This window comes from Glarea lozoyensis (assembly GCF_000409485.1).
Source record: "Glarea lozoyensis ATCC 20868 chromosome Unknown GLAREA7, whole genome shotgun sequence".
Lineage (NCBI taxonomy): Eukaryota > Fungi > Ascomycota > Leotiomycetes > Helotiales > Helotiaceae > Glarea > Glarea lozoyensis.
Window position 1 is genome coordinate 1,165,430 of NW_007361002.1, and position 23,344 is coordinate 1,188,773.

At 40.3% G+C, this 23,344-nt stretch overlaps 5 protein-coding genes across 5 annotated transcripts; 3 read left to right on the forward strand and 2 right to left on the reverse strand.

The window, feature by feature from the left end:
• Positions 1 to 9,429: 9,429 nt before the first annotated feature.
• GLAREA_01574 (uncharacterized protein) lies at positions 9,430 to 9,936 on the forward strand (the record flags this gene model as incomplete). Its single annotated transcript, XM_008088790.1, has 1 exon — positions 9,430 to 9,936. One exon carries the CDS (start codon positions 9,430 to 9,432, stop codon positions 9,934 to 9,936), a length of 507 nt encoding a protein of 168 aa, XP_008086981.1.
• Positions 9,937 to 10,404: 468 nt separating this feature from the next.
• GLAREA_01575 (uncharacterized protein) lies at positions 10,405 to 11,139 on the forward strand (the record flags this gene model as incomplete). Its single annotated transcript, XM_008088791.1, has 1 exon — positions 10,405 to 11,139. The coding sequence occupies one exon, from the start codon at positions 10,405 to 10,407 to the stop codon at positions 11,137 to 11,139; it is 735 nt and encodes a 244-aa protein (XP_008086982.1).
• Positions 11,140 to 12,682: 1,543 nt separating this feature from the next.
• GLAREA_01576 (Phosphoenolpyruvate/pyruvate) lies at positions 12,683 to 14,526 on the reverse strand (the record flags this gene model as incomplete). Its single annotated transcript, XM_008088792.1, has 2 exons — positions 12,683 to 14,073; positions 14,121 to 14,526. The coding sequence occupies 2 exons, from the start codon at positions 14,524 to 14,526 to the stop codon at positions 12,683 to 12,685; spliced, it is 1,797 nt and encodes a 598-aa protein (XP_008086983.1).
• Positions 14,527 to 15,046: 520 nt separating this feature from the next.
• On the forward strand, positions 15,047 to 16,647 carry GLAREA_01577 (Citrate synthase; the record flags this gene model as incomplete). The annotated part of the gene is made up of 4 exons (XM_008088793.1): positions 15,047 to 15,094; positions 15,150 to 15,334; positions 15,386 to 16,084; positions 16,152 to 16,647. 4 exons carry the CDS (start codon positions 15,047 to 15,049, stop codon positions 16,645 to 16,647), a joined length of 1,428 nt encoding a protein of 475 aa, XP_008086984.1.
• A 239-nt stretch (positions 16,648 to 16,886) lies between these two features.
• On the reverse strand, positions 16,887 to 21,836 carry GLAREA_01578 (uncharacterized protein; the record flags this gene model as incomplete). Its single annotated transcript, XM_008088794.1, has 16 exons — positions 16,887 to 17,614; positions 17,665 to 18,173; positions 18,220 to 18,251; positions 18,298 to 18,311; positions 18,365 to 18,591; positions 18,644 to 19,961; positions 20,008 to 20,112; positions 20,157 to 20,170; positions 20,222 to 20,309; positions 20,362 to 20,408; positions 20,459 to 20,725; positions 20,773 to 20,920; positions 20,969 to 21,117; positions 21,162 to 21,261; positions 21,315 to 21,405; positions 21,459 to 21,836. The coding sequence occupies 16 exons, from the start codon at positions 21,834 to 21,836 to the stop codon at positions 16,887 to 16,889; spliced, it is 4,215 nt and encodes a 1,404-aa protein (XP_008086985.1).
• Between the last annotated feature and the right edge of the window lie 1,508 nt (positions 21,837 to 23,344).

Sequence of the window (23,344 nt, forward strand, 5' to 3'; positions counted from 1 at the left end):
CGTGGTTGTTTAGCGTTTGGCTTGATCATTAAAGCTGGGAACTTTTTTGGTGATGCGACTCGTCGGCACGTGATCTGGAGTAACCGATTTCCACTCTGAGTGCACGGTCCAACTCAGTGCACGCTTAATTTAGGAAGAGCGACCGAAACACTACGATAATTAATAATTATATTATTTAATAACTATATAAGATAATATTCTATAATTAATAATTTAAGCTTAGGTAAGGTTAAAGTATATATAGAATTAATTCTAGAGCTATTATAACAAGTGTTATAGAGTTTTACGCTATCGACTAGATCGAGTAGGTAGAGTTACCTTATTCTATATAGAATAAGATATAGTAATATTTAGAGGTTATATAGCGTCTAAACTACTTAGGAAATTACTCGATATAACTAATATAACTACTAGAGACTTGACCGGGCTCGCTACTACTTCTTTTAGTATAGTTACCGCCTATTTTGTAGCTAACTTATCCGCTTTAGCCTACGCCTTTACCTTCTTCCGTATTTAAGTAGTTATTTTACGTTACGTCTTATAGTCGTCCTTCTCTTTCTTTTCTTAGTTCTTTCTAACCTCTTTATTTAACCTATCCTACTCTTTATCTTACTTAACTCGTTATTTTTCGGCTTTAATTATAGCTTAATATTACCTAGCTTCCTCGATCTTAGCTACCCTATATAATTAAGCTATCCTATTAATTTCTTTCCTGTTTAATCCTAACTTCTTACTACGCTAGCGTTTCTTCTTCTTAAGCTATAGAGCTTTCTTAAATCCTATAGAACGGTAAACTTAAATTAAGGCTTCGGTAGCTAAATGTTACGGGAAAGCTATATATATACAAGGGCTTACTTATAGGATTAAATAAGTTCGATAAAGGAGAGAGAAGAATTCTACTCGAAGCCCGCCTTTTATATATAGAAGTACGGCGCTTAGTACTAGCGCTTTATATAGTATATTAGGGTAGGGCCCTCGCTTAGTAAGTACTAGTACGTGTAGCTAGTATTCTACCCCTAGAGTCTAAACCCTTATATTACCCCCCTCCTTCCGTCTATAGCCTATTAGTATCTGTATTTACTACTAGGTTATTCTATTAGTAGTCCCCCCTTAAAATAATACTTTATCCGACGTATATTTATTAGATTTTATTTTCTCTCTATAGTCTAAAATATAATTATTTTTAAACCTAACCTTTTTCTACTTTACCTTTACTAACTTTACCTTTATATATTCTTTTACCTTCTATTTCGATCTAATTAAATAGGGCCTATCTCTATAGCTACTAGTAATCCGCGCTATAAATACTAGAATCCCTCCCTCTTTTTATCCTTTCTTTCTTTTTATTAACTAACTAAAATAAAGGTAAGTAGATCTCTTATTAGACTCTAATAGAAACTAATCGAAGGAAGATAGCCCCTCCCCTAGTAGTCTATATCTATTATACTAGATACGCTAACCTCGCTATTAACTATATTAATTAAGATATAAGTTACGAAACCCGCCCTTTTTCTATTAAGGTCCGCTAACTTTATTAGCTTATACGAGCCTAGTTCTATATCTCTTATACCTATTTAAAATATACTTATAAGGACTTATAAGTTAACTAGACTCTAATTAAAATATATCGCTAACCGATCTATAGACCGTAGTTTACTTATATCTCTTACGCTACCTAGATACGTTCTATAAATAAGAAGGTATATATTTATCGGGCTCCGCTAGTTTTATATCGGCTAATAAGTATTTTAGAAAGAATACCTATAAGGATTTAACTAAGGTTCTAAAAGCTTAGCGCACTTTAAAGCCTCTCTAGAAGTCCGGATTACTTTTATTATAAATTACTCGCTTTTTAATAATTTTCTATTACTAACTACCCTTTCTAGGAACGTCGCTAGTAAAGTTTCTCGATCTATTATCTCGATAATCGCCTAGAATAGCCTACTATAAGTTATTAGATTCTACTTATTTTCTATTACTAACTACTTTCTAGCCCTAGTAGAGTCCCTCTAGCGCTTTAACTCGGAGTCTAGCGTAATAGCCCGGTACTCGCCCTAAAGTAGCCTAAAGTCGCTAAGTCTAAGGATCCTAAGTAGAAGAAGAGAAAGTATAATAATACCTAGTAAATCTTTCGGCCTCTAGCTCTTTTCTCGTAGTTTCCGGTTTTAACTTTAGCCTAGTAGATTTTTCTTTCTATTTTTTTAGTATATACCTTAGTCTAGTAACTTTCGCTCGGTCTCCGTATAGTTATACGTAGCCTTCGGCTACGACCTTAGTACTACTTAGTAGAATTATTTTTCTATAGTATAACTTACTTTTTCTATAGTATTTTTAGTAGTCTTTATATAGAGGATAATCTAATAAAATAACGTAATAATAATAAAACTAAAACTCTTTTCTAAAACTTCTATAATCTATAAAATATATCTTAGACTCTATAATATTTATATATTTTTTATTTATTCTTAATTTTTCTTTCTTTTTCCTTATACTATTAAAGGGCTATTATAGAGTCTAGGATCTCTATAGATAGTCTTAAAGTTATCTATAGCTATAGTATCTGTTAGGTTTTCTAAGAGTTCCTAGGTTAGCTTATAGTAGCCGGACTATTTTACTAATACTTATCTAACTTTTCCTCTTCTCTTAGCTTTATCTTTAGTATAAAGTATCTCTTCTACTTACTATTTTTTATACGTTTTAAATAGCTTAGGTTCCGGCTATTTATTATTAGTTTTCTACTCTAGTAGAGAGTCTTAACTTACTAGCCGTAAGAGGTCTATATAAAATATAGAGTAAATATTACTAGGGATCCCTAATAAATAGACGAATACTAGTAATAATACCTTTTCTACTATATATTTTATATATTTATAGTCTAGGCTCCTCTTAGGTCGAGATATCTAGTAGTTACGTAAGTCTAACTATACCTTATTACCTACCTAGTAAACCGAGGCCGGAGTCCTCTTTTTATTAGTACTATCCTCTTATTTCTAGATAGTATTTACTATATTTACCTAATATAGCTTAGTAACTCTCTTTATCTTTTTTATAAAGACTTTTACTCTCTTAGCTATAGGGAGCCTAATATCGAAATTAGACTTTATTTCTAGAGAAATAGAGGACGGTAAGTTGTAACTATATATTATAAAGAATAGACTTATCTCTAAGCCTACTTAATAACGACTATTAAGTACTAACTAGGCAGTAGGGAGCTATTAGTTTTAGTCGAATTAATCTCGCTTAATAAAGTGCCTTAAGTATACTTATACTTCTTAGTTTATCCTCTCTAGCCCTCTATCTATTTATAGGTAGTATCTAGAGCTTAATCTCTATTAAACACTACTTAAGTAATAGAAGGCCTTCTAAAATATACTTATCTAGTTAGTCCCTCTATTACTAGTAATTACGTGAAGTATCCCGTAGTATTATACCTAGTACTCTATAAATCTTTTAGTATACTTCTTAGCTTTTATACTAGGTATTACCTCTAATATAACGGTTTTACTTAACTAGTCTTTAATTACCTATAGGTATCGATTCCCCTTAGAGTTTAGTAGGTCGGTTATAAAGTCTATAGAGATTTCCTAAAAGAATTAATCGAGTACTAGTAATAGTTTTAGAAGACTATACTTATTTTCTCTCTATACCTTATTTCTTTTATAATAGTTATAGTTTCTTAGAAATTACTTTATATACTTAGACTATAGCGACTAATAAAAACTACGCCCTAGTATAAAAGTAGTAAAGTCTCGACCTAGATAGCTGTAAACTAGAGAATTATAGATAGACTAAATAAGCTTTATTCTTAGAGTATTATTCTATAAAAGTTTAGGTTTCTCTTTATCTATATTACTCTTCGACAAAAAGAGAGCTCCTAGAACCTATAGCTTTTCGTAATAGTATAGGTAACTATTTATATTAATATTATAGTCGCCTACCTAGATCTTTATTTTAACTTTACTTAGAAATAATTAGTTATCTTTTTATAGCGAGTAGAGAATAGTTTAGTATAGTATATCTTTCTATACTATCTCGTCTTATAACTCGTTTATATCTAGGTTCTAGAATAGGGCTAAGGACTCTATATTTTAGTAGTCGGAATTCTATTTAAACTATATAGCTAGTATCTAAGTAGACGTAGAGACTACTACTACCTCTCTTTTCTCTACTAGGTCTAGCTAGTTTTTAATATAGTCTAGATCTAAAAATCTCCTAAATCTTAATATTTTATTATCTTTCTCTAAAGTATTCTACTCTCTTCTTAATAAGACGTTTAGTACTATTACCTCGTTTTCTAGTCTATAAACTAAGGTAAACTAGAATAATAATATTACTTTATACTAACGAATTTACTACTCTATTAATTCTTTTTTCGTTATAAAATACTTTAGGTTCTTATAGTCTATTAAAATATTAAAGTAGCTATAGGTTTTTAGCTTAGATCCTTAGAACTTTAAGTAGAATACTATAGCTAATATTTCTTTATTATAGATATTATAGTTAATTTCTACCTTATTTAGCTTCTAAGAAAAGAAGCCGACTAGTTAATAGACTCTATCTTTTTCTTAGAGAAGAGCGTCTTCTAGCGTAAACCTACTATAATCTATTTTAAGAAATATAGAAAGTAATAGATTCTAGTAGTAAAGTACTAGAGCTATATAAAACTTTTTCTTTAAAACCTAGAACGCTTTCTTCTCTTCTTTTCTTTAAGAGAATAGTATACCTTTACTAGTTAGTATAGTTAAAGGCTTTACTAATTTTAAGTAGTTTATAATAAATATCTAATAGTAGTTATAGAACTCGAGAAAGTAGTAGACCTCCTTTTAAGTCTTAGGTACTACCTAGTTTTATACGGCTTTAATCTTTTCTAGATTAGGTCCTATACCTCTCCTATTAGTATATATAATAAATCCTAGATATTTAATCTTCTTTTACGTAAACTTACTTTTTCTTAGATCTAGAAATAGGCCTCTGTTCTATAGTTTATAGAGAACGTTATAGACTTTTTTAAAGTAGTCTTCCTTTAACCCCTTTATATAAATTACTATATTATCTATATAGGCTAAGTAGAAGTCGTCTAAATACTCTTATAGTAAGCTATTAATATACTACTAGAATATAGCCGGGGCCCTATTTAAACCGAATAGAGTTACTAACTATTTAAATAAACTAAATCTAGTTTGGAACGTAGTTTTATATTTATAGCCTATAACTACTCGAATCTAGTAAAAGGCTAAGACTACGTCTACCTTTATAAGCTAATCGGCGCCCGCTATACTTCTAAGAGTCTCCGGAATAAGTAGTAGAGAATATCTATTCGGCTTTATAATTACGTTTAGAGTATAATAATTATAGTAGAACCTAAGTCCTCCCCCGGGCTTCTATATAAATAAGATAGAGGCCGCTGCCTCTAATATACTAGGCCTAATATAGCCCTTTCCTTAGAGGTTGTTTAGCGACTTTCTTAAAACTAGTAGCTTGTTCTTCGATATACTATATAGTAGTCTCTATAGTAAAGCTATCGGGGTCCTATCTACCTAGCTTTAGATCTCGATCTTATAGTTAATTTCTAGTTAGTAAGGGGCTAATTTCTCTACTATTCGCTTTAAAAATAATAGTACTATATTACAAACCTCTAGAGGTAGTCTTTCTTCTAACTATTCTATAGATAGTTCTTTCTTATCCTTTATAGCCTTTCTAATATCCTTAGCGCTAGTAGCGGCTACTGTCGTAAAAGCCCTATTATCTGTATAGTTATAATAGTTACGACCTTTCTTTATCTATTATCTTACCTTACTATAATAGAACTACCGTTTATCTAGCGCGGTCTATATCTTATTTTATACTTTTTAGAAGTTCCCGAGAATTATTAGAAATACTAGGTCTAGTATTACGTATATATATACTACTTAACTATACCCGGTAATATCTATTCGGAAAGCGACTACTCCTTTAATCTCTAATTTTTGTATAGCGAAAGAGGCTTCTATTATCTTTCGTTTTTTATTACTAATAAACTTAAGACTAAGTCCTTTTATAAGGTCTCTATTAATTATAGTATAGTATTAGTATTCTTTATTAATAAGAGCGAAAGTTTCGAAAGTTTTCTAAAGAATTACGTCTATATATATAAGATTTCTATTTATTACTTTCTTTTCTTTCTCTTATCCTTTAGCTAATACTCTTTTAGCTCTTAGTTTCTAACTACGACTAAGAGCTAGACTTTTTCTAATTTAAAAGATTCGGGCTCTATAGTTTTGTCGTCGTCTTCTAGAAGTAGGCCTAACCTAACTTAGTTAATTTTAATAGGTTACGCGGGTAGGTCGTATAGGTATTCTTAGATATAGTACTCTAAGGCTCTATATCGAAAATAGAGTTTTTTCTCTTAGCGTTTCTCTCTCTCGGCTACGTCTATCTATTTTACTCTTTACTTTCTATTTAAAGACTTATAGTCTCTATTACCTTTCTCTTATTTACTATATATACGTATAGGTACTATTACTATATTACTATTAGTATCTACTCTAGATATTATAAAGGGCCCTTATAACTATATAGTTACTATTATTCTTATTATAGAGTCCTTATTCTATTCTCTTTATTTTCTATTAGTTAATTTAAACTAATTAGTCTCTTTAAGGTTAGTTATAATACGTTCTACCTCTTCTATAAAGCTATAGTAGTCTATTATCTTTACTATAGTTACTATATATATCCGAATAGAATTTAAGAAGGTATTCTTAAGGTAGCTAATCTTAGTATCGCTTTCTTAGCTCTCTTCGCTAGTATATAGTAGAAGTTTATCGAATTCTAGCTAGTATTTATACTATAGTTAACCTAGAGAGTATCTTATATTCGATAGCCTCTCTAGGGCTTTAGCCTTCTCGTTACTATCCGTAAAAGTCTTATTAAGTTACGTAAAAAATACTTTAGGCTCCTTACTATAAGTAGCGTCCCCTTTTTCCTAGAAGTACCTTATTCTAGCTCTTTTCTAGAATAGAAGAGTATTATAGACGGCGTTCTAATAATACTCTATAGAGAGAGTTAGTTTTACTATAGAACGTACTCTATATAAGCTTTTAAGTCTTAAAAGGTAATCCCGAAAGGTATCTACTTGTCTATTCTAGGTTAGTAGGTACTAATTCCTAGGGCCTAATAGTTATTTATTAGACTACGACTTATTTACGTCGAGGGAGGCGATTAGAGCTCTTAAAAGGTTATTTATAGAGAGGGAGTTTTCTAACGTACTTAGTTAACTCTCTTCTTTTTCTCTACGTTTTTCTACGGAACGCTCTCTTTTTAACTCGGCCTCTATCTCTTATTAATATACGTAAACCCTTTAAAGTACTTCTAATAACTTAGCGTTTATTAATACTTATTATTATTATTTCTTAGTAGCTAATAAGCTTTCGCCGGTAGATAGTATAAACCTATTAGATTAGAGGACTTGTCTTAGATCTATAATTAATCGAACTTAATATTACGAGAAAGCTATATATATATAAGGGCTTACTTATAGAATTAAATAAGTTCGATAAAGGAGAGAGAAGGATTCTACTTAGAGCCCGCCTTTTATATATAGGAGTACGGCGCTTAGTAGTAGCGCTTTATATAGTGTATTAGGGTAGGGCCCTCGCTTAGTAAGCACTAGTACGTGTAGCTAGTATTCTACCCCTAGGGTCTAAACCCTTACACTAAACCTTTATTAGCTCGAAATAACTTATCGAGCTTACGTAGCGTCGGGTTCGCTATATACTCTTTTTAGAAGCGGCGGATTGTCTTCGAGGTTTTAGGGGTCTTAAGGTACTTTTTCGATAAATCTAGTAATTAAGGAGAAGTAGCTAGATATAGTATAATTACTTATAGGACCGCTATAGAATTAATAGGCTAGTACCTTATTTTAGCGAACGTAGACTTAATATTCTTAATATAGAAAGCTTTATTCTAAGCCGCCTTAAAATAACCCTAAAATAACCTCTTTATTAAGAAATAAAGCCTACCGCTTATTCTTATTAACTCCTATATTTTCTATAAATAAAAGAAGGTAGGCGGCCCGAATAAACCGACGTCGAGAGGCTAGAGACGGTACGTCGTATATAGTAGTAGAATAAGGATAATTATTCTTAAAGAGTCGTACTTATCTAGGAACTTTATATTAACGTAAGAGGAGTAGCTGTCTATAACTAGAAGTCGAGGGCTACGCTTTTACTTAGACTTCTTAATAGTAGAGGGGTAAAAAACTTTTATTAGCTATTCTAGGCCAAAATCGTTATTACTCTACCTAGTCGGCGAAGAACTAAAAAGTACCTTATCCTAAGTATCTACGTCCTCTACCTAGGAGCTTATAAGGTCGCCGGACGTACCTTTATATATAAGGGTAGGTAGAATTACTATACTGTCCGCGTAGATAGCGGTAATTAGAGTTATAAACTCTCGACTTCTATCTTAACAATTTAAACGTATACGACCGCTATTATACTCTTTCTTTATTATTATTCTCTTTACTAAGTATACGAAGCCTTAGAGAAAACCCTTCTCGTCTATATTATAGATATAGGAGAAATCTATTCGATAAACTAAAAGTACGCGTTTATACTACTCTACTATTAGCCCCTCTCTTTATCGGAAATTATATAGTATAATAGGTAGAATAAGAGATAGAAATAGGTTAAATAAGAAATAGAGATATTACTAGTTTATAGAAATAAGTAAATAGCGGAGCGTACTTAGCGTAGGCCTACTAGTTGTCGATATTTCTTAGGTACTTACTTAGTAATTTCGACTTATACCGGCGGACGAACTATAAGACCTAGTTCTTATTTATAGCTACCCCGACTATCTCTTCTACTATATTTTTAACGACCGAACTCGTTAGTAGTATATACCGCACAGATAGCTTATTTATTTGACTAATTAACTATTCTTCTTAGGCGTTTATAAGACATTAGCGGTAAGTAGAGGTTACAATAGCTCTAGTCGTTATTTGCCCCCGATAACGCCTAGAAAGCGTAGAACGGTATACTCCGTTATACGATTTAGTAATCTAAGTATAATTAGGATTAAGAGTAGTATTACACTTATTAAGAGTAGCTTATATATCGTCTTCTATAGCTATATTAAGTAAAAGTTATATAGTTTTAGTAGGGTCAAATTTAATGATTTCTGAGTGTGTACTGAGGTGGACCGTGCACTCAGAGTGGAAATCGGTTACATGTGGGTTCTCCGAGACTTCCCTATTGCAGGCGCTCCTCTGAAGCTTCCTACGATCTATTTTCTACATCTCTACCTACATGGATGGGCTTTAAGGTAATCTAACTTACCTATCTACCGGTACTCTCACTACTCACAAGTAACTCGCTAGTACGCTACGGATGTAGCGAAGATAGCATATTCTACGACAGCTAATAAAGCTTACCTGAATCTCTCGCAATGTGGCTAATCAACACGACGACACTCAACCTTGAATGCTTTATGTTTCCTAATGTCCCCCAGTATGAAATTCTGTCTCACACTTGGGGTGATGAGGAAGTTAGTTTCCAGCAGTTCATTAACCTGGAGGAGGCGAAGATGAAAGGTGGTTTCGCGAAGATCGAGAAGACTTGTCAACTTGCCAAAGCGAGTGGCATCAAATACGCTTGGGTGGATACTTGTTGCATTGATAAGCTGTCAAGCGCCGAGCTCTCTGAGTCAATCAACTCTATGTATTGCTGGTATCAGCGGGCACACGTATACTACGCGTTCCTGAGCGATTGGCGACCAGAATATGACTGGGTTGACATGAAGTCTCTTAAGGATAGCGAACTGAACATCGAAGACCCTGCCTATGAAAGCGCTGGTTCAGATCCCTCAGCTCGCCCTCTCAGGTGGTTTACCCGGGGGTGGACGCTTCAGGAACTCATTGCGTCAACCAAGATAGAGTTCTACGATCGTACCTAGAGTTTCAGAGGTTCGAAGTCAGACTTGACGGTAAATGAAAATCTTTCTCGTATAACTGGCATTAGCCGTGATGTTCTCGAAGATGACACAGATTTTAGTCTTCGTGGAACATGCCTTGGGCAGCGGATGTCTTGGGCTTCCTATAGACAAACGTCGCGGATAGAGGATGTTGCTTACTGCCTCCTGGGGATTTTCCAAATCAATATGCCCTTGCTTTATGGTGAAGGGGACAGGGCCTTTCTTCGTTTGCAGGAAGAAGTTATCAAGTCATCAGCCGATTTATCAATATTTGCTTGGTCACAGCATCATCAAGACAGTCGACCGTACCGAGGAATCTTTTCTTGTCACCCTCTAGAATTCGTCGCACTCGGGAATTGCTGTCTCTTCAGTTCGCAATTTTCGCAAGTTGAAGAGATTGCAATGACTAATAAGGGACTCCGAGTGCATACTTCGTTATTCTATCCCTTCATGGATGGTGCTCTTCAAAACGACATCAATTTCCATCACTTCTACTTGGGTTGTGAAACCTCAGGACATCCTCACAGCATCTCTCTAGTCAACATGAACGATACTGTCTTTGTCCGCGAACGGCCCAAAGAACTAGCCGTGGTATCTTTGATGCGGCGCGACAAAGCTCGTACAATATACATCGCTCGGGATTGGGATAATTTTGCAATTATAAGCCACCATCTGCATACGGAGACTGGAATTCGAATACGTTTCGCAAGTGCTGAACCATACCACTTCGCACATATCGAAGCATGGCCACCGGGGCTCTATGATCGGATGTATAAACCAATTTTAACTCGAGAGCTCCTACGATTTTTTGGCTATATCAAATTTGGCATTTCTGGGCCATCTCTAACAACACCCCGAGATCAGCTTCCGAGTTTCATTGCCGTCTATTTTGGCGATCTTGACAATGGCGTTTCCGTTTGCCTGCTAGGAGGTGACCAAGCAGTCGCTTTGATGACTTATTCCAAATCGATAAGCGATCTGAATCCAGTTGATACAGAAGCCGCGCTCATGGCATACTTCAGCGCACTAGTTGAGCAACCTAGACAAGATATCACACTTGGAGATAGGTTGAATGGACCTCTACTGCATATATCTGTCACCGCAGACGCCTGCAGATGGCCTAAGCGCCATGAATGGTCTCAGCGCCAGCAGGATGTTATCAAGCTTGATCTTATGGTCGATTAGTCGCTACTGGCAAAGCCTAAAGTCACAAGAAGTAGACCGTGGAGGAGGATTAATATTATGCTATGATAGTAGGCTGTCCGGAGAGGATTACTCGATCGACAATGATCCACTCGTATGTCGACACTGCAAGAAATCGTCATCCCAAAGAAGGTGACCATCCTGTGCGGGGGATATGCTTGGGACGCTGAACGTTTTTTTTTGGTGAAATGCAATATATTAATGACGATGTAGGACAGGCCGATTTGGGATGAGCTCCATCTAGTATATCACAATGCTTGAAAATCGTGGCTGAGAGAAAGATTTGGTACCAAAGTACAGGTGGGTTAAGTAGAAAAAGGAATGGCGTACTAGGGAGTTTTTATTAATGCGAGAGAAAGAGATTCAGGTGGTAAGAGAGACAAGATCTTTGCAGTTCTGGATTAAGTAATAAGAATGATGCTAGACCTTTTCAGCAGGATTGTGACTTGAGAATCTCGCTGCCAGAGCTCTACACCAAGCTGACGAAATTAGAAGTATGTCGTGGAGAGAAGCACTTCGCCTGCTATCAGCTGTTCATATATGTGACGAGTCGAAGCAGAATATTTCTCTGCCATCCTGGGTGCCAGATTGGAGTCTTAGGATGGGTCTGCCATTGCAACTGCGCGACTGTGAGAACAGAAACTTTACAGCAGGAGGAGAATCCAGACTTATCGTATATTTTCACAAGTCTGAAACAGACATAGACCTTGAATACCTTACTCTCCAAGGCACTGTCATCAGCACGTTGACCCGCTTCCTGGATGTCAACGATGAAGATTTCCAAAGGCGTTGGAAGGAGAAGTACTATCCCATAATATACTTTTACAAAAGGTATTCGGCTCCCTATTGAGCATGGAATACGGGCATGATGACGAATCTCGAAGTCTACAACAGTGGTTTGTGATTAAATGTGGTCAAGACATTTGTGCCAGCGAGACAATATTCGTTCAACCTCAAAGCCAGCGGCAAGTCGAATGACAGGACTTGGGATCTGACGAGTCGAGAGCTCGACCCTGACGCAGCCATCAAAAGATGCTTTAGCCCTTGTATGGTAGCAACAGATCGTGAGAAGATTAAGGGGCTAAAGCAGCTGGATCATTTTCCACATGATTTGGCAACTTGGACTGAAAGTAGAATGTTTTGTCAAGGAGTCGGAGGAATCGAATGGGCATCTTTGGAATGAAAGATTGACGATGTGGTGTGTGTCTCTCAGGGATCGGAGCTGCCTTACGTTCCGAGTCCTGGTCGTTACAAAGTGGTGGGCACATGTTATTACGAGGTTATCATGCACGGAGAAGCGGCTGAAGATGCTCGCTGGGAAAACATATCACTAAGGTAAAACTATATGTTACCTTGTTAGATGACGATACGAATAGAACTTGAAACACACAAAGCTTACTTGATTAAAAAATGTTTAGATCTAAAAAGAAAGAGTACAGTCGTAGTAAGTAGACTTGATGGGTCTACGAGATTATACAACATTCTTATTGAAGCCTTGTAATATTTGATTGTGTTCATTTATACCCTAGAATCCACCTTCAGTATTGCCATCACCCATACTCTTACTACTAGAGCTACCACTCTGTATCGCTCCCAAAATTCCATCAATATAGTTAGAGCCGCTCCATTTCTGATGCGTCAACACATCGACACCTAATTCTTTTTCCCTTCTTTGAATCATGTCAACATAAGCCAACATACCGTCCTCCTTAAAAGCTTTACTCAACTCGTGTGAGATCGTGGCCGTGCTGTGAAGACCTGCCAAAGATATGAGTTGTAGCACAAATCCATGCTTCGCGATATCCCATATGAAAGATTTCAGAGTTTCGGGCGTAAATCCGTAAGCCATCCAATTGAAAGATGGTGATAGGTTATACACCAAGCCTTTGTGGGGATGAACGGCACGAATTTCGCCTGCGAACTCGGCTGCATTTTTGACGTTTGGATCTCCCGTCTCGACCCAGAGAAGGTCGGCGTATGGGGCATATTCGATGGCTCGCTTCGTAGCTGCTTTCATGCCTGCTCTATAGTGATAAAAGCCCTCTCGCGTTCGAGGGATATCGATGCTGAAGTGTATAGGTTTTGATGTAAAGGTAGATGCGAGATGTAGGCGCTTTGAGATCGACATATCTCTGTTCTCCGTTGTCTGTTTAGTGTAGGAGTCGACATCGACTTGCGAGGCTCCATGTGCCTGTAGTTGGCTGACAACAGCCTCATCACAAGACATGAGCTTTGTGTTTTTCACCCAATCCGCCTCAAATTTGTCAATCTCCGCCCCAGTTGCTCCTTTGAGCTCCATGGCCTGAATTGTCTCGGCAAGGGGTTCGATTCCATCTTCCGCCACACCTAAAATGAACTCATGGTCTCTAACATCGATTGCGCTGCTGAGTAATTTCCCACTTTCTGAGTCTGTTCGCGCGATCACAAGATTTTCTGAGCCCATAACATCCCATTGAAACCTCGCTGCTACCAGTCGGTTGATATGCTCTCCGACTGGTACTAATACCTTGCCAGCAAGATGACCGCACTTCTTACCCCCATGCATTTGATCCTCGAAATGTACAGCAGCAGCCCCGTTCTCAGCGAAGAGCTTAGCAAGTTTCAAAACTGCTGAGAGACCTCCATGGCCAGTGTCTCCATCTGCGATAATGGGTCTGAGATAGTCTGTGTACGGTGTTTGCGCCCGCTTCTCAGGACTCAGCTTCCTCCTCGCATCCCATTGTTTCCTATCGTGCATAGATTGCGCTTTGGAGAGCCTCTGAACTTGGTTCGGTACGGTATTATAGGGATAGTCGCCGAAATCTGGAGACACTTCGTTTGTAGTGGTAAGAACCGAGGAACATGCCCATCCTGATATGTAGAGGACTTCCTGGTTTGGCGCTTGCTGTGTCATTTGGATGGGGTCGATTGCACCCACTGAGAAACTGTCAGTGTCTACTCTGGTGCTCTAGACATTTACTTACTTGTATGTATTGGCTCCCCCTTTGCCTCTCTCTCTTTAATGAGATTGAATAACTTTCTCGCCATAACGGAACTAGGATATGACTGCATCTGACTCCCCCGTTTTGACACAACATCTGCCGCGGAATATGGTCTCTTGATACCTTCATATCTCGGACTCGCCCACCAGGCTGTAACATCTTCTATCTGTTGTTCATAAAGGGCATCTTCCGCCGAGCCAGGCTTCTGCGACTCGGGGAGCAATTGGAACGAGTCTGAGGCCAGCGCTGTCGAGACTGGGTGGGTAAGGGGTTTCAAAGCGTCCATTCTTGCAGGAGATATCGAAAGATTTCGGCCATGCTGGACTGATTGTGAAGTTCGAGCTGTTATGATCCGCCTCGGCGCTGTAGATGCGATTCGTCGAAGCATGTTTTTGGGACTGGCAAGAACCACGCAAGAAGTAAAGAAAAGAAAACAAAATATTTGGTTTTGCTTATAACTGTCACCTACAAGTATTTTGCTTGGTCATGGTACTTTAGTCTCTTAGATAGCAATTGCAAAATCCGTTATCGGGATTCGGTTTGATGTTTACTTGGGACTTGCGAAGGCGAGGGATCTAGCGGTTGTGTTCGGCATAAGCGTCCGGCGATGTCGGTTTCCAGAGCCCCGAGGATGCATGATTGGTCAATCGCCAGCTTCCCCAGGGGTCAGAAGTTATCCTCGGCTCAAGAGCTACAACCTTCAAAACACCAACTGGCGGACTTCACTCAGCAGCTGCAATTCACAAACTCAGAAAATCACTCTACTAAGTCTCAATTGTTTAGGACTTTAGCTTTTTTCAAGATATACATTTCTGGAATTCTCTTTACACCGCAGCTGCGAAACAAGGAATAGAAACTCCCACAAGTTTACCCCACGTACCCCGCGTCAGCGGTCAAACGGTCAGAAGATGGCGATGAACGCAAGATCTGCCTCTCAGGCATTTAGAGCACTTAGAGTAAGTACTATGAATTTTTCTAGCAAGAACTGTCTTAAAGCTAACGGAACAACAGCCTGCGACTGTTCGAACAACTATCATCCCTTCCTACAGAAACTATGCCACCTCCTCCGAACCAGATCTTAAAACTACCTTCAAGGAATGCATTCCTGCCAAGCGGGAGCTTCTTAAGAAAGTTAAATCAATGGGGGACAAAGTTATTGGTGAAGTAAAGGTAGAAAACACAATTGGTGGCATGAGGTACTGAATAGCCCAAGAGTGTTGGAAAGAGACCCTACTAACTAATTCCAGAGGATTAAAAGCCATGGTATGGGAAGGTTCTGTTCTTGATGCCAACGAGGGCATTCGTTTCCATGGACGTACAATCAAAGATTGCCAGAAAGAGCTTCCTAAAGGGACGAGCGGTACAGAAATGTTGCCAGAAGCAATGTTCTGGCTTCTCTTGACAGGGCAGGTTCCCTCAACAAATCAAGTCAGAAAGTTCTCGCGGGAGCTCGCGGAGCGATCAGCTCTTCCAGACTTCGTAAACAAAATGCTTGACAGCTTCCCAACAGACCTCCACCCAATGACTCAATTCGCTATTGCTGTATCCGCACTATCTCACACATCCAAGTTCGCTGAAGCATACGCAAAGGGTGTCAACAAGGCAGATTACTGGGAACCAACCTTCGACGACAGCATCTCTCTCCTCGCTAAGCTCCCGACAATCGCAGCGAAGATATATCAAAACTCATACCAAGGTGGTGGTGCTCTGCCAGCATCCGTAGACCTAGAACAAGATTGGTCTTACAATTTCGCCGCCATGCTAGGCAAAGGAGGAAAGGAAAACGAGAACTTCCAGGATTTGCTAAGATTATACCTCGCCTTGCACGGTGATCACGAAGGAGGAAATGTCTCTGCTCACGCTACACACTTGGTCGGTAGCGCGTTGAGCGACCCTTTCCTGTCCTACTCAGCAGGGTTACAAGGTCTTGCAGGTCCACTTCACGGGTATGTTGTACCATTCATTTCTTTTCTACGTCCCGTTATACACAAATAGCAATCTAACATTACACAGCCTTGCCGCCCAAGAGGTTCTCCGCTGGATTTTGCAAATGCAAGAACACGTCGGCACCGACTTCACATCCAAGGACGTTTCCGACTACCTATGGTCGACCCTCAAATCTGGCCGTGTAGTTCCAGGTTACGGTCATGCCGTACTACGAAAGCCAGATCCTCGTTTCGAGGCACTTATGGACTACGCTTCTTCGCGACCGGAGATTGCAAAAGATCCTGTCTTCCAGCTCGTGAAGAAGAACTCCGAGATTGCCCCTGAAGTGCTCAAAGAACACGGCAAGACAAAGAATCCTTACCCAAATGTCGATTCTAGTTCCGGTGTGTTGTTCCACCATTACGGGTTCCACGAGACGCTTTATTACACCGCTACATTCGGTGTGAGCAGAGGTCTTGGACCATTGGCCCAGTTGATCTGGGATCGTGCATTGGGATTGCCTATTGAGAGACCTAAGAGCATCAATTTGCAAGGTCTTGTGGAACTTGCCGAGAAGGCTTAAAGTATTGAAAAGGCACGTCTTTGGAGTTAAGAGGCTAAAACCATTTAGGAGGGTTTGCCACCCATTTGCATTTGTAGACTTGCGACATTTGCGACAACGTAAACAGTGAAGCATTTTAATGGACTTCTATTGTCTAGTTTTCGGATATGATATTGAAGTGAAGTGAGAAGTGGTGAAGTAAGTGCTGCCATGTGCCAAAATGCGCCAAATTCCCCCTCAAAATTCTTTAAGCTGTCCATTCATAGCAGAGTGCTCGTGATGGTAGCACCAATCCCGCTAGTCTCAGAAACACCACCCAGCATCCACACATTAAGCATATTTCTTCCACCACAGCTCTGGGAGGAATCTCCCTTACACTTTATGGTGCAGGCCTTTGGTCCTTTCAGCGCAGTAGGCTCCGGTCTTGGGCGAGCAGTATGAGCATAACATTCACGTCCGTATTCCAGTCCAACGTAGGCGTATGTTGCAGCGGGTACGGCTGATAGACGAGCTATGGCAGACGAAATACAGAGCGATGGTGTCATACTGTCGTTGCTAAAGAGTTTAGGCATGTTATGACCGGAGAAAGGACCGCCCGCTGGGTCAGAGAAACAGCCCATGGAAGTGAATCCATTCAAGATTGATGCCGAGATTGTTGGAGATAGGAGTGTTGGCGCAGCGGTTACCATTGTTATGGTCGTTGTAGAAGGAGCTGATACTGTGTTCACGGATATTGAGGTTGGGTTGATCTGCGACGATGCAGTGGGAAGCGATGATGAGCTCACTCCCGAGTTAGAGGCACCTAGCTTGGTCGTCTCAGTTCTCCGTTTCGAGTCGGTGGTTGCGCTCAAGACAGGAAGAGAGCTGTTGTACATCGATAGTCTTGAAGAGCCGCCACACAATTCAAGCTGGTTGCCCCTACAAGTGCTAGAACAATCTTTCTCTGCAGCTAAAACGCTCCCTACGTTAAGATCATTTCCACAGTAGCCTATTTCAACGTTAGATTGTTCGACGTAAACCGCCAAAAAGATGACTTACATTCTCTGGAGTATTCGAGCCCAAACCACACGAAGCCCTCACAGAAAACTCTACATGTCTCGACAGTCATCACATCTGTAGCCAGGCTCTTTCCGCTCAGTGCTCGCTCGCCAATTGCTTCACTATAACAGCCGGCATATGAGTATCCGCCGCTGATCGGCGCATTTGTTGGGCCCAGCATAAGAGATGTGACACTTGATGATGTTAAATTGCTTGCGGCTTGCGATGTGGAAGTGACCGAGTTCGAAGAAGTGACAGTAGGGCTAGAAGTAGATGTCGGCGATGTTGGGGTGCCTGAGTTCGAAGAAGTGACGCTAGAGCTAGAGAGATATGTCGAAGATGAGACGGAAGTCGACTGGATCATTGATGTATCCATTGGAAGTGCTTCGGGGCCCGGGACATATTTCAGACGGTCATAATACACGGACACATATGTCCCGGGACCACCGCAGGCCTGTGTTGTGTTTCCTGGGCAGCTAAAGGAGCACTCTTTCGCAGCTTCGATGGAACTGTCACTGATCAGTATGGAATATCATAAGAAGCGGGTTCACCAACTATTTGGCCACAGATGGTGGATTGTTCCCGCACTATGTTGGGGTTAGAAATGTATTACGCAGTGGATTGAGGACAAACCCAGCATTCAGTATCTTTATAATGTTAGTCGCTGTCAATAGTCAATAAGGAAAAGATTCGCACTTACGATATTCAGTCCCTGCAAACCTGTACCCAGCCTTAAAGCATACATTCTGGCACTGCCCATTTTCGTTGGTGGGAGAGCTGAATGATTTCTGAAATTGCCTCCCTTTACCGTCATTATAACAACCAAGGTACAAATATTCAGCTGAGCCATTCGATAGAAGAGGGCCAACCTGTTGTGTAACAATATTCGCCCTGACTGAAACATCACGGACTCCAAATGTGATGTCGCTGACCTATATTAGCATTGTTCCATTGTCATTGAGAGTTTTAGAAAACTTACTCGACGTTCAAAATCCATACATCAGCTAAGGAGTGATCAGGCCTATTGACTCCCAATGGCGCCGCGACTATAGAGATTTGACCCAATGCACAGGCATTAACGTCGATGGTTTGCCCTTCGTGGAGATCCACTGACGGATTTGGAGCAAATAATTCTCTCTGAGAAGGTGGTTTGCTTTTAGTTATCATAAGTACAGATCCTCCATTGTTACAAATCCTTATGCTTCTGGACACGGTCGTGCCAGATACGACATTCCCAAAGTCCATAACCAGGGGTTCTTTACTATCCCAGTATCCTTCCGATGTGGAAATTGATATGTTAGCGACAGGTGGGGTGGAAGCTGAACCAGCGAGAAGAACATATCCAGACCCCCCCGTGGTCCACCATTCTACAAAGGTGGAGTATGTTCCCGTTTTATTGGTGAGAAACTCTAACGGAACAGTGATCGACTCCCCCGTTGTGAGAATATCATTCACTTTTGGTAGACTCGATGAACTGAACCCAGATCCCAAATTCCCATCTGTGATATTGTCAAATAGTACCGGGCCATCTTCAGAATCAATGCTGTTAGCCCAAGCACTGCCTAAGAATGTGAGTGTTTCAGCTCCAATATTCGAAAGAATCAGGGAAGAAGATAGCCCCGTCTTTGCTCCATCTGAACCGACGACAAGACCACCGAAATTTATTTCGAGTGTTACGACATCGAAGAAAGCCGATTTTGAGACCGTCGTTCCGGTCAGACTAATTGGTAGAACATTCGAATATTTGGGTACCGCGTTGCTGGTGTATATATTGAGACTGGTACTGGCGACGCCGGGAATGACTTTGCCAAAGGAAGCGTTTTTTGCATCTTCTACTGAACCCTCTGCTAGCTCCCAACTTACAGGGAAAGAAAATGAAGCTCCAACGGCAAGCGGTCCACTTGGTAGAGTGGAGTTCGAGCATTTCCATGTTCCGACGCCTGTAACACAACCATTTATCGACGTAAGAGGAATCAAAGTTGTGCAATTTATCAGCAAGGTCTTCGTTGAACCAATGACTGTTTCGCCAAAGTCAACAGGCGATGAACATTTCAAAGGCAAAGCAACAGGGGATCCCATGCATATGATGTTACCGTTTGAGGTTGTCACATAAAGCCGCCCGTCTCCAAAAGCAGGGCGTAGAAATTTATTAAGGCCGCCAGTGGGTGGTAGGCTAATGGGCGAAAGTATGCCATTCACAGGGACAGCATTAAATGCCCTCAAGCCTGCGTCGGGATCAGTAATCCAGAGAATACCGGTTCCTGCTTTGCCCTTGTACGAAGTGATTGTTGGTGTTCCTGGTCATATATTAGATAGTTTGCGAGACTTCATATTAAAGCTTACCTATGCCAACCCTACCAGCGCCTTTGGTCAGTGTTTGACCTACTAAAGTAAAAAGTGGCAGTCCTTGGGAGTCTGCACCAATCTTGTAGCATAGCGTTGGATTACCTAGAACGTCAACATGTATGTGCAGTAGATGTCGCCAAACCTACCAACTGGGGTAAAACTACAACAATTAGCGAAAATATTGAGGGAGGAGGCGAGACAGAATGCCTACTAGAGATAACCGCCCTCTAAGGGGTAAGAGCCAGCCCCAGCAAAGACAGAGCCCTGCGTAATAATGGTTTGAATGATGTTGTCACTGCCTACTTTCTGTGTAAGAAGCTGTCCAACAACATAGAAAAGGGAATTGATCACCTCCTACACCTTGCTTGAAACCTCCTAGATTGTTTGCATTCATTATACTGATCCTGTCAGGTCTTCGAATAACATGATCGTTGGCGATACCACTCACTAAGCTTTTCCGTTTTTTCCCATCACCGCGGCTATACGAGCTACACCTGTTCCTTTGAAAACACCAGGATCCAAAAGCGTAACGCCGCTAGATCCGAGATCTCTATCACCAGCATCCATACTGACGTACTCGTACGGTTCAAAATAGTCGACGAGAGATATTTTTCCCGAATCAGAGAGAGAGAAACTGGCAACGACCTCATCCAGCGTTGATAACGGCGTCCTGCCGGAAGCTGGAACATCCCCGTTCTCATGGCCTTGACCATTCCTAGAATTCATGAGTGATTGTCTCAGCTAGTAGAAGTTCAATCTAACCCAGTGACCACAAAGAATTTGTTCCCGTCCACTGCTAATCCCATTCCTGCGTGCCATATTCCAGCTTTCCCACCTTGCTGGTTCATTATATCGAGCGTTTGTGCTGGAGCGCCTGGAGTCGCTTCCATTGCGTACAGAGATACTACACCTGCTCGAGTCATCAGCTGTGTATTTAGAGATCTGGAATCCGACGTACCTGCGCCTGGTGCTGTACCAACTGCCACAATCATACCAGTGTAATTGAATAAATCGCAGTGTCCCCCAAAAGTTCCAATGATGGTTTTAGTTTTGCCACCAATCATTGCAAGTGACGGCCGTTGCAAAACAGTGCCACCAAGAAAATATCTACATTGTTTAGACAAATTATATCATGGGTCGCAAGTTCTTACCGAGATTTATCATTATCCGCAAACTTTCCGTCAACCAACACCGGAAATCCAGGCTTGTCTTCGAGCGTCAAAACGTCTACGGCGTAAAACTTGTAAATGCCTACTCAGTTCATGTATCAGGACCGTCCTTGCTCAAATCTTCCATAAACTTACCATTCGCGACCCCGCCGCTCGCTTCTCCATTTTTGTACCCTTTAGAAAAGAAGTATGCAGTATTTGATTCAGGATCGATAATTGGCGTTCCCTGGGGTATTCCATTGAGTCAGGACATTGCTGGATCGATTGAGGGCCACTTACGATAATGCCGATGTAGTCTGGAATATCACCACAACCAATATCACTCATTAAGAATGGTGGCTGAATAGTCCGAGATTTCAAAAGGGTACCATTTACTGCATCTAGTGTCCGAACAACATTCATTGCAGATGCTGTAAACACTAATTGAGAAGCACCGGGTGGAGTGTAAACAAGCGGCTTCGCATACCACCTTTCCTTAGCTGCGTATGTGTTTTTCCATAGAATTCCAAAACTTGATGATTTGACTACGGCGGGGTCGAGATTGTGGTTGGATAGATATCCAGATTGAGCTGGATCAGCATCTTGGATTTCATCTGTATACGCACCGTGCAGAAATCTAGGTCCCAATGCCAAAAGAAACGCAAAAGCCAACCACATGGTTGCTGAATTCGATAGGGGCAGAAACGGCGCAACAACAAAATCTTTGGCAGAGTCCAATTCAAAACGAAAGAGAAAACAGGGGAAAATTCGAGAGGGTACGAGACCTGCACATGAATATGTCGAGGAAGGAACTATGCGCGGTGTTCGCGGAAAGCAATCGATGGAGGTAGGAACACACGAGATGCAAAGCTCATCCATGCATGTTACAACTCAACGAACTTCGAGAAGCGCGAGGAATGCGACATTGGTAGAGATCAATCTCGCAATGCATGACAACAATCTGTACCATGCAATACACAGTTGGTGCATTGAAAATGGGTGTGTAACTAAAAGCTTGCAGGTGCATCTGTCCGCGAACTTTCTGCCACTGCCCGATGTGTTCTCAAAGCGAAATAACGATATCAAGACCAGCAGGCGAACCCTATGAAATTGAAATACCTAGGTAGTGATAACCGGTGAAGTTTGATTTGCTTCGGGCGTTTTTTCTGAGAGATAGAAAAGCCGTGGTACACGTGCCCCTTAGAGAACTTGACACAGAACTGAAGTGACATGAAGTTCGCTGTACTTGATCCACCTGCCGCCTTCCAGGTTGAGACGAACCATGGTGGTATAAGAGTCAAAGAAGAACCGTTTGTGGTCAAATTTTCCACAAAAAGGAGAGAATCGACGCCGAATAACCTATTTGAATATTAAACTCTTACATAGAAAGCGGTGTTCGGTTTTGACAACTACCAAGCTCGACAGTTCTATAAATTGTATAGACTCGTGGTGATTATCCCAAAACTGTTTGGTGCTTTTGTGGACTTTGATATCAAAAGGTATTAATTTTGCTCACTTTTTTGACCCTTCTCGATCGAGCGGGCGAGACTGCAACTTCCTCGAAATGATCTATTGACTATGATCTTCAAGCCCACATCGAAGTTGTTGAGAGATCTGTCGTGTGTTTGTTCGTATCACAATATAATGTCCCAGGATCCAACGTCGAAGGTCAAACTGAACAATTTCCCCTTGTGGTGTTCGCATTCATAACTCAAGACCGTTGCTGGTCGCAGTACACAACATAATATTTCACATGTCCAACATACGTGGTGTGTGATATTTTCTGTGCCTGGCCGAGGAGGGACCCGATCAACGTGCGGATGAAATAAAATGTCCCAAGGCTCACCATGAAACCGATTTGTATTATCTGAACGAAGGAATAAACATAAACTAATTGATGGCCAGTAATGTCCGGAAAAGTATTCTTTACCTGGTTGAAGTTGGACAAAGACAGAGGAAAGCGGTTGTTGATTATTCGGCACAGACTTGGCACGTGCACACTAACATTCGAACTTGTTCTCCACATATATCCTGAGAAGCATGGTTCTAATTGGCCAGTAACACCTAACCAATCTTGCGACACAAATCTCTCCATCAAGGCATGTGTGACGTTCCTCAACAACGACAACAGCAGCATGTTATCTGCATACGAATACTTTCACATCTTCGAAACATCAAGAATGAAT